Source organism: Thunnus albacares, chromosome 14, assembly GCF_914725855.1.
Source record: "Thunnus albacares chromosome 14, fThuAlb1.1, whole genome shotgun sequence".
In the NCBI taxonomy this organism is placed as follows: Eukaryota; Metazoa; Chordata; class Actinopteri; order Scombriformes; family Scombridae; genus Thunnus; species Thunnus albacares.
This window is the reverse complement of record NC_058119.1, coordinates 10,102,748-10,114,201: the sequence shown is the minus strand read 5'-3', so window position 1 is coordinate 10,114,201 and position 11,454 is coordinate 10,102,748. Positions and strand designations below refer to the sequence as shown.

Here is an 11,454-nt window from a genome sequence, read left to right as displayed (position 1 = left end):
ACAGCAGACCTCAGATCATCTGAGCATCTTTCTTTTTAAAATCTTTTTATTGAAATTTTCAACAAAAGTTCCCAGAGTTGGGCAAACATATTCTACATTGTTAAAAAATATACATCAATGTAGTATAAATAACAATGACAATAGACAACCCTACCCCCCTTGATTATCTAGAAATATAGAAATAAAACTAAAGATGTAGCTATTTCCATGAAGCCAGGGGTTATTTTTTGTGTCAAGGGCATAGTTAGAATGCATATCATGCTATGTCATTTGGGCGTTATGAAAGTATGTCAAAAAGGGTCTCCAGGTCTTCGAGGTTGCATCTTGAATAATCAAAAAGAAATTTTAAAAAAGTCATCAGTATTTGGAATACATCAATTGTTGTAAATTTGTCTCTACCTAACTATTCAAGAGATGCATTTTCCGCTCTAGTTCGTAATATTAACTAAGCCTACAAAAATCCAGATTTCTTTTTGGTGATTTCAAACTCTAATGAATAAGAATTTGTTTTTACCTACGGTAGCCGATTTGTATTTTAAGTGTATTTTCTTACATGCACTGTACGTGTCAGCAGGATACAAACTAACAACACTATAAAAACATTATTTTATTTTATTTTTTCCTTTCATCAACATCTGAGTCTTTATTGTATCAGTAAAGAGTTTTGTACAGCATTCAAGCCATCAAATGAAGTGTGCATTTCAGCCACGTGGGCCAATGTTTGGGCTGAACTCACTTCCTTAGCAACGTGTATCTGAACCAGGAAGTACTTTTGGACGCTTCAGCTAGCTCTTCGTAGCGCAGTGGAGTGAGAGTGTTGTGGCTGCAAAGTTTGTCTCAGTTACATTTATCAGTGAAACTACTGTCCTTGTGTATTAAACACATGTCAGGTAACGTCGTGGTTAGCATACAGTCCTGTCGCTAAAAGGGGAGAAGGAGTGAAATTTGTAAGTCGAGATTTGTTTTGTTTTTGTGTTAGCGAGCTGTTAGCTAACAAGCTAACGAAAACACAGTACTCCAAGCTTGCTTTGCCAGTTATTTTGTCTGTAATATGTTGTCTGTTTTCCACTTTAATTCGTTAATTAGACACGTAATATAAAGTATTCAACGTGTGTTCAATAGTGCAAACTTTAAACTGACAGACGTAAGGATATATGAACAACAGAAATTGTGAGGAGAGTTAATAACGTCTAAACGATACCGCAGATGGGTGATGATGTCCTCATGTTATGTGCAAGCTTTCAAACTTTGGCTTCAAGTCTTATCGATCACAGCTAATAGCAGATATTTAGATATCGTTAGGCACAAGGTAGATGTTACTGACATGATGATCCACCGCTGACAGATCACTGACAGTGGTGAGAAATAGCGCTAATAGATTAGTGATTCATATTTTGTACAGATGGAGAATGATCCATTACTTCAGCCAAAGAAGTCATTGTCAGTGCTGGTTCAGAGAGCCACCACACTCTTTGTATCTGCATGTCCAATCAAAAATGGTAAATCACGTTGTTTTGTATCATCCCTGAATTGTATTTCTTTTTTCTTTCACAGGTGTGTCCTGAAAATGACTTTCTCACCTCTGTGTGATAGGCCATGATAGGCTTGTCAAGTTATGCAGGGGTTATGGAAAGTCTAATCAATTCTGCTGAAGAGCAGCAACCATCCTCTCCCCTGGACAATTCATGGTCCAATAAACAGGAACCAAGCAAGAATCAGAAGCCAGGTGTCGGTGGATTTGTTCTGGTGCATGCAGGTAAGCGTACACACCATCATTTACCTGCATAATTAAGAAGTCAAAAGAGGAATATTGTGAGATGCTACCCATGATGAATCAACACTCTGTAACACCAAAAAATGGGGATAGGGAGCTGTAGGGTCATTAAAATTGAACGTGATATTAACTGAGCTTGTAATGGGTTATGAAGATGTCTATTGCACTCTTTTGATTGAGACATGTACACTACACTTGTATATATTTTGTCTGTTGTTTTCCATGTCTTTTTTTATTCATTTAGAAGTCAACTCCTCCTGCAAGAGTTTACAAACCCTTCTAAAGTTTATTACTGAAATCGTCTGTAATACCCACAAATACATTAGTTATTTATACAGATATGGTGAATGTCATTGAACATACTGTAGCCACGTCATTAATAAGACTGACCATTGACCTGTATGTTTTGCATAATGAGCTGCTGCCTCATTAAACCAGAAACAAATTACAGGTAGATTGCAGATACAGACTCAGTGACAGTTGACAGACACACATGTGCCCAGTGTTTTCATGTATGTGCCCTCCATTTGAGATGCATATGGAGAAAGAGAAACAGCGCTGTACAATAGATTAGAACATTAGTTTCGGCCTTGATCCAGACCATACAGCGAGGACATCACTCCCCACCTTCCTCAGCTGATTAAGATGTGAATTCGCGCTACAGCATTGTGACAAAGTTTTCTGTTGTTTTTAGGTTGCTCAGAATGTGACTCTTGTTTTTACTTGCTACTGCTGTTATTGGTGTGTCCATGATGCACTGAAAAACTACATCTCCTTATATATTTTCCTGCTTTGAAGCAGTCAGTTATCTTATAATGGATGGTCAAGCCTTTCTTGTCATATGTTTTCACATTATGTGCTTTCAGGAGCAGGGTACCATTCTGAATCGAAGGCCAAGGAGTACAAGCATGTGTGCAAAAGAGCCTGCCAGCGAGTAAGTTTACTTTATAGGTGTTACCATAGATTTTACAGTATGTGTGCAGACAGGCCTGAACACTTTAAATCTTACTATGTTTGTACTCAACTGGCCTGATTTATTATGAAATGTTTGTAAAAGTGTTGCTATTTGGGACCTTACAGGATTCAGTCTCTTAAGTACTTTCTAATTAGAGAGCAACAGAATAGATCAACACATTATCATCCATTAAACAGCATCTCTGGGTTTTCCTTAAATAGTCAAAGAGTGATGCTGCACCATCATATCTAAATGTAATTTTAGCTTACAGCATACAAAATACAGTATATGTGCTGCATTGATGACCAATAAATGTTTGTTTCTTTACATTATGTTAATGTGATAATTTCAGAATAAGTACACTTTTATTAATACAATGAAGTTGACCTATTATAGTCATTCTAATAGTTTACAGTTTACCTGTTCTGACTGTGTAAACGTTGGTTGGGTATATCAACAAATCAGGTATTAAGTCAAGATCCTAAATATCCAAATGTGCACAAACGTCCTCTACTACATTATTGCGCGCAACTTTGTTCTGAATAATTAATTGTCTTGTAAAAAACCATACTATATAATTCCTTTGCAATGATTTAAAAAATGGGGAATGTTTTTCCACATTTTTTTTTAGAAAAATACTCTATGATGGAAAAACATTTCTATCTTAACATTCACTTTTTTGCAGTTATTTACAATTGAAACACCCAACATAGTACATATGTAGAACTTTTTGCAAGCTTTATTTCTCTTTTTTTATTCATCAGCTTGAAAAATCATAATATTGGAATTTTCTCTTACGTTTTATTTGAAGTTTGGTCAGGTTGGATAGAAACTATCTGTGAGCAGCTGTCTTTAAATCATTCCATTTTTCAGTGGTATTCCAATCTTTTCTTTGGCTGTACCACTGACGCACTTCAGTGTTCTTGTTTTGAAGTCATTCCAGTTTTCATTTGGCTGTATTAAGCACATTATGTTGTTGGAATGGAGGTCTTAGTTCTTTGGCACTCAAAAACAGGTTCCTCTCAAGAATTTCTCTGTATTTTGTTTCATTCATTGCTTCATAGATCTTCTCTCAATTTGCTGCCGCTGAAAAACAAGTCCATGGTGCCATCATTCTTGCTTTACAATAGAGACGGTGTTAGAAAGATGATGAGCTGTGTTGACTTTCTGTCGGAAGTAGTACTTTGCATTAAGGTCAAAATAGTTCAATTTCAAAAGGGGTCAGTTGCGTTCATGTGTCCCAGTCATTCACATACCTTATTCCAACCTGTTAGCTTGCTGCCGTTTGTCTACACACACATGAACTCAAAGCCAGCCTTTGTCAGCCTCTATTTTCTTACTCACAGAGGGAGCTTACATGCAGTCAGTGGCAGTAAAGTGCAAAAAAAAACAAGGCAGATAACTGGAAAAGAGGAGATAATGTACCTGAATGTTCATATATCACAGTAAATGCACTGTAGCATTATTAAGAGGGAGAAAGGAAACCAAACATGAACTAAATAAAATGATTTATTTCTGTACATATCTTATCATAATGGACTTTAATGAGGTATTGTACAAATAGTGGAATGAGCGGTGGCTGTATTTGGTGGTTTTACTGGAAACCTGTTGCTCTTTTTTACAAGGTGTCCCTGTTTGTCTTTTCCAGGCTGTGGACCGGCTCAAAGCTGGGGCTCTTGCAGTGGAAGCAGTGGCTGCAGCACTGGTTGAGCTTGAGGTTGGTTGATTATGATCCAGGTTTGATAATGTAAATTCAGTACTCAACCATTATAAAGTCAGTATTTATTAACACATTGCATACAACAATTATTTGTATGTCCAGATTGGAGTTAAATAAAAAAAAACAACATCCAAAAAGCTTTCAGTGCAGATAAGAAACATAATTTGACATGTGTGTGTGTTTATCCAAAATGGCTTTACTCTGTTCCAACCTCTGATGCATGTACGCACATCCTGTTGGATGACGTAAGGGATGATTTTCCTCAGGGCCAGGTTGGAAGAAAGAATGATTTTGATGAACTCCGCAGCTGCAAAAATGTACAGAGATGTGCTGTGTCACAGGCATAAGCTTTGATTATAAAATAACCTTATTCTGTGTATAGTTTTGCCTGTGACAAGAGAGGTATTTTTACTGTAACTCCTTTTGAAAGTGTAGTTTCTAATGTATTGTTGTGATTTTAATGCAGGTAGTCTTCATTTGGGTAGCAACAGAGAAACTTGCTCAAGCATGAAGCAGAAGACAAGAAATGACAAACAAAAGAGGCTATTAACAGCTCCTACCTATTGAATAAGAAATTAAAGAAAAGTCAGCAACAAACCTTCAATGCACATAAAATATTACTTACCATTTACTGGCTTTGACAAAATATGTAAAGAAGGGCATACCATTTGTGTTTGGAAGTGAAAATGTGCCAAAAGCAAAGCTATTTTGAATGTAAATCTGCTTATACACAAATAAATCAGCAAATTTCCTTATGAGGAAGGCCATTAAGCACAAAAAACAGAATGAAAACTTAAAAAACAATTAGGAACCAACATAATAAAATCAGTATCAGAGCACAGAGGGGCAGAAGCTACCCAGCCATTTTGTCAAATCAGTGTCAAGATCATTATCTTCGGTGTACAGATTATACAACAGTCAGGCAGATTGACATCAATCTGATTTACAGAGCTTTTTGTTTTTGGTTCATAATGTTGTAAAATATTTTTAATTACCTTGCTTTGATCCTAATTCTGTATTTGATTTTCAATCTATGATTATATTGTTTTTTCTTTCATAAAGCTGTTTCTGCATTAAGAAGTGTTTTCAGGTATTTAAGCAGTGACGCATATTCAGCAGGGTCATCATATTAGTTGGTATAATAAAACATATAACTGCAGTACATATGGACGCTTCATTGTCTGAAAATATTGCTGTTACAGTAGGACTTAGAACCATAATAAGAGGTTCCCTTTTTATCTTGGTTTAACTATCTACAAAAGAATTCAAAAGCTTCTTTCAACTTATTAACATTGACAGTATGGCTCATGGTTGATATTTTTTTATTCTAGACTCTGTTGTTTTAATTGTTCTCAGGACTCTCCTTTTACAAACGCTGGCATGGGCTCCAACCTTAACTTGTCAGGGCAAATTGAATGTGATGCAAGCATCATGGATGGGAAGTCGTTGCATTATGGAGCTGTAGGCGCCATTAGTGGTGAGTTACTACACGTGTGTTGATATTTATGTAATATTGCTATGTTGTTGTGGAACTAAAGTTCAGTCACCTGGAAGTATTGCAACACATCAAGCCTCTTTTGCTGATTTAGTTTCTACCATCTCAGAGTTTTCAGAGATTACTGGAGAGAATTGGCATCATAAATTCTTACAATGGGGGACCACCCACATTTTAACTGGAGGACAACCAAGAAATGCTGTTGATATGTATACATCAGCAATCTGACAAACAGTTTTCCTTGAAGGCTTTCAACAAAAGCAATTTTTTTTCTTCAAGAACTCAAGATTTATTCCAAACAACAGCCCAGGGGTGAAAGCTGGCACTTTTTAGCCCAAAAAACAGCAGATTGTTTTTATTACCATGTCTGCATGAGGTAACAGTTAGGCATATAATTTGTACATGATGAATGAAATTTTCTTGGCTTTGATATAAAATATATACTTGCCAACCTGTGCTTTTCGAAAGGTCGCAGAATTCAGTAAGCTGTTTTTAAAAGGCTGAATGTTTAAAAAGCAACGTAGCATTCATAAGTGTGCTTGTGTAACAAAAGCAAAAAAGGAAAACATCCAATCCTGCACAATTAAGTTAGTGAATATATTGCCTGTGAAAAGAAACAAAGATAATACTGAAAGCATGGAAAATCAACAGAGATATTACAGAAATCCAAACCATATTCACCTGTACTGCGAACCATGGCCTGCAGAGAAAGACTGACCATTCAGTCTTTTGATGACACTTCCATTTCTATTACTTCAAGGGATAACAAATCACTTATAGGTTTCCTCAATTTGTGAAGATCAAAATTAGTTGTCTTTAAATTGTGAGGATAACATTTAAATATTATCCAGAGCTGAAAGAAGAAAAATTGCACATTTACTTACAGCTATGTATTTGAACTATTTTGGATTTAAAGGTGCAGTGTGTAGAATTTAGTGGCATCTAGCTGAATGGACTTGGCAGAAATGGAATATAATATTCATAAGTATGTTTTCATTAGTGTATAATCACCTGAAAATAAGAATCATTGTGTTTTCGTTACCTTAGAATGAGCCCTTTATATCCACACAGGGAGCGGGTCCTCTTCTATGGAGGCTGCCATGTTGCGCAGCCTTGTTTCTACAGTAGCCCAGAACGGACAAACCAAACACTGGTTCTAGAGAGGGCTTTTCATGTTATTTGTGAGTTCTGCAGCCACCATAGGTAGCTACATGCTTGGAAGGGCAGGGAGAGGGGACAGTTATTTAGTTGATTGCAATCTGCAACCTCACTGCTAGATGCCACAAAGTCCTACACACTGCACCTTTAAGATGCTTTTGTATGTCCAACTGGGCACTTAACCATACAGTAAGGAGTTGGTTAAAACTCCTTTCCGGTTCAGGCTATTTATCCAAGAGGAGTTGTTTTTTTTATTGATTTGACTAAAGGATTATGTGTTTTCAAAATCTAACCATGATTTGCTTATACCATAATGAAATCAAGTAGTGTGAATTACTAGCCCTGTGATAATTCTGCCTTTTCCTTCAGGTATTAAGAACCCAGTCTTAGTTGCAAATCGTCTACTGAATGAAGCACAGAAAGGGAAACTATCAGCTGGCAGAATACCCCCCTGGTGATTATCATGGTTATCAATTAATGTCTTATTAATGTGACTATATCTCTACTCGTTAATGGTTTTTTTTTTTTCCATTTGTCAGCTTTTTAGTGGGGCGAGGAGCACATGATTGGGCCGTCAGCCATGGTATACCACCATGCCCCTCGGAGAAAATGGCTACCAGTGAGTATTTGAGTGAGGAGATTTGAAGTGCATCAACTTGTGTGGATTCAGTCGAATGAGAATATTGTGTCACACACAGAGTTCAGTTTATCTGCCTACAAGAGAAACAAGAGAAAGATGGAGCTGGCAGAGAAAATGGACACAGGACATAATCAGACAAAGAAAAGACGACAATCAAGTGAAAATGTGAGTAGTATTATATCAGTAAATGTCAGATAAATTATTTCAATAGCTTTATGTGTAATTTTGCTCAACTACACAAGTTGAGTTAAAATGGGCCCTCAGTCCCTACTGATTTTATGGTGGTATTCCATGCAGCAAATATGAGAGGTTTAGACCTGACTGTCCAACCAGGGGCATCATTTGCGCAAAAACAAAATGTTCTACGCTAGGGGTCGGCAAATAGTGGCCAATGAGCAATATCTGGCCCTCTACCAAAACTTTTTGGCCACACTAATGAGATCTGAAATTTTCATTTATTGGACCACATCAAAACTTGAAGACAAGTTTCAGAAATCTATTGTAGAAAAACCAATAAAAATCCAAAGAGCTCTATTAAAAGTAACAAAATAACCACTTCACTGTAATTAAGCAGTACCACTGCAAAAACACAAATACAATTTCATTTCTCAGAATTATTAAACCAAAAGGGATTTAGGTCTCACCAACACAAATGATAAGATTATATTGTTTTCTCACAGCAACAGGTGTTGACAAATGACCTATTAAATGTAAAGCACTGAATACACTTGCCACTATGTGTAGAGAGAAACAGAACAAACAGACAACAGTGAAGACAATGCAGCAAACACCATAAAACAAACACAAGGGGTAATGTTCTTGGAAGAGACCAAAAGTATTATAGGTACCCTCTGGAGTTTCTAGTAGCGCTATGGATCTTTTTTATTTTTTATGAGTGGGTTCTTGTTTTGTTTTAACATGACTGTGGCTGCATCACTTGGTCTATTGTGGCTTCTATTAGTGAGGAAAATTGCATTTATTCCTTCCTCTTCTGTTAAATATTGTTGTGTTTCTTATTCTAACTAGAATCTTAAAAGTTTTTAAAAAATGCAGTGTATGTAGCCTGCACTCAGTTTCTGGACACAAGAAAACTGAATGAAAAAGGCCAAAAATATCAAGTAGAATATGCTATTTTATACAAGGAAGAAATTAATAATTCTCCTTAACTATATCCTGCCAGTTTTGATCTCAGGTTCTTCCAGGGTCATTGATGGAAATGGCATTACCAGGTTGCAAAGACTGTTTCAATGAATTATTTAAGAAACTAATGAGAGTAAGGGCAAAGTTTCAGTGCCCTGAGCAGCAGCACTAGAGAGCGGCTTGATGATGAGTAGAAAGCAGCTGAGAGCAAATTAATTCTGCTCCCTGCTCACCAGCAGTGGTGCCTGCACAGAGGAGGGTGGGAGAGTTTATCTTGGTTCGGATGTTAATTGTGTTAAATGGACTAAAACGTGTAAACGTCGACAGCCCGATGTGCTCCACTGGACCTGTTTTTTTTACAGTGTTATGGTTTATTTAGTTCAGTCACATCAATCCTCAATATTAATGATACTGTATATCCATGAAAAGAAAGACTAACATCCAGGTTGGACTGTTTGTTGACATATGATCAAAAGATTGATTTAAGTGTCAAATGGCTAATTGTCCGAATGAGAGTTAAAGGTTTGAGTTGCCCTCTGTTGTCATCTATCTCTTACATGTTTACACAAACCTGCTAGACCTATTAAAAGATGAATATGTGACCATTTGGTGCAGTCCAGCTACCACAGACCTGGATATAATGGACACTCAGACTGCGACTGCTCACATGCAAGTCATGTCTACAGTTTTAGGGTATTTTACAGTAATTTGGCATCAGCCTTATCTTAAATTTTGCTCCTGCTATTGTCATACAAAGTTAATTAACATATCATAACCTCTTTTTGTATCAAGAATGGTGACCATAAGAGACTTGTTTATTTAACAAAAAACATTTATGCAGCAGGCTTTCATTTTCCTATGTGTTCCTAGTGTTTCTATGTCTCTGTTTTTCTGCCAAGCAATAAAATCTTTCCATCCTTTTTTCAGAGCAATATAGGCACCTGTCTCTTGATGGTGTATAGTTGCAGTGCAATCAAAAGCATATTGATGTAATTCCAAAAATGCCCTTAAGTCTACCCTATTTACTGTGGATTTTTTTCCTCATTTAAGGATCCTGATAAAGAATGACAAGATGCTCTTTGTAGCATTTCGAAATAGCTGGCTCTGGTTCTTTTTGGCCTCAAAAGCCTGGAGACGGGGCTGATTTAGGAGTGCATAAGAAAGATGAGACAGGCTTTTTTTTACTCTGCCATTTCATGGGTTCAGTGAATACTTTGGTTTCTGGTAAGAGTGGGCAGGGTTGGAATACACTTCCATAATGCCATTTAGCACATTCACACTGTAAAACTTTATTTATCTTGCAGTCTGACTCATGATGGTTCACAAACAAGTCACATCCAAAGCAAACTGCAATCAGGGAAGGAAAACAGCTGAGTGAAATCACAATACATTTTTGATGAAATTTGAAGGGCATAAAAGAATGATTCATAAATTTGTCATGCAGTACGTTCTTAATTTTGTAAATCTCCTTTGTCAAAGATGATGGTTCTACTTGAAAATGTGGAAGTTTGCACAGAACTTCCTCCATAATCTCTCCTCCTTTAAGTTGACTAAAATTCTCACTTGATAACAATTGTCACTTGAAAATGTCAGTTTGTGTATATACATTACCGGTCCAAATTTTGGACACATCTACTTATTCAAGGGTTTACTGTTTTCTACATTGTAGAACAATACTGAAGACTTCAGAACTATAAAATAACACATATGGAATCATGTAGTAACCAACAAGTGTTAAACCAAAATATGTTTCATATTTTAGATTCGTCTAAAGTGGCCACCTTTTGATTTGATGACTGTTTTGCACACTCTTGGCATTCTCTCAACCTTTCAACTTTTGCAACAGTCTTGAATGAATTCCCACATATGCTGAGCACTTGTTGACTGCCTTTCCTTCACTCTGCAGTCCAACTCATCCCAAACCATCTCAATTAGGTTTAGGTCAGGTGATTGTGGAGGCCATGTCATCCGACAGCAGCACTCCATCACTCTCCTTCGTGATCAAATAGCCCTTACATAGGTCATTGTCCTGTTGAAAAATAAATTGTCTGCATAAGCGCAAACCAGATTGGATGGTGTGTCGCTGCAGAATGTTGTGGTAGCAATACTTGTTAAGTGTTCCCTGAGTTCTGAATTATCGCTAGCAGTGTCACCAGCAAAGCCCCCCCACACCATCACACCTCCTGCTGCATGCTTCATGGTGGGAACCACACATGCAGATACCATCCGTTCACCCTCTCTGCATCTCACAAAGACACGCCTGTGGGAACCAAAAATCTCAAACTTGGAATCATCAGACCAAAGCACAGATTTCCACTGGTCTAATATCCATTCTTTGTGTTTCTTGGCCCAGGCAATTCTCTTCAGTAGTGGTTTCTTTGCAGCAATTTGATCATGAAGGCCTGATTCACGCAGTCTCCTCCCAACATAAATGTGTCTGCCTCTTGAACTTTGGGACGCATTGATGTGGGCTCTAATCTGAGGTGCCATTAATCGGCGATTTCTGAGGCTGGTAACTCTAATGAATTTATTCTCTGCAGCCTCTTGGTCTTCCTTTCCTGGGGTGGTCCCC

General features: G+C 37.2%; 1 protein-coding gene across 1 annotated transcript in view; it reads left to right on the top strand.

Annotated features, from left to right (window-relative positions):
• Positions 1 to 616: 616 nt before the first annotated feature.
• The window catches only part of tasp1 (taspase, threonine aspartase, 1), a 28,657-nt gene continuing 17,819 nt past the window's right edge, over positions 617 to 11,454 (top strand). Inside the window, exons 1-8 of the mRNA XM_044373211.1 lie at positions 617 to 947; positions 1,555 to 1,756; positions 2,641 to 2,708; positions 4,378 to 4,446; positions 5,806 to 5,926; positions 7,472 to 7,556; positions 7,642 to 7,721; positions 7,801 to 7,907. Of these exons, the coding sequence (XP_044229146.1) occupies positions 1,597 to 1,756; positions 2,641 to 2,708; positions 4,378 to 4,446; positions 5,806 to 5,926; positions 7,472 to 7,556; positions 7,642 to 7,721; positions 7,801 to 7,907 (690 nt within the window). The 5' untranslated portion in view covers positions 617 to 947; positions 1,555 to 1,596. The remainder of the gene's footprint in view (positions 948 to 1,554; positions 1,757 to 2,640; positions 2,709 to 4,377; positions 4,447 to 5,805; positions 5,927 to 7,471; positions 7,557 to 7,641; positions 7,722 to 7,800; positions 7,908 to 11,454) is intronic.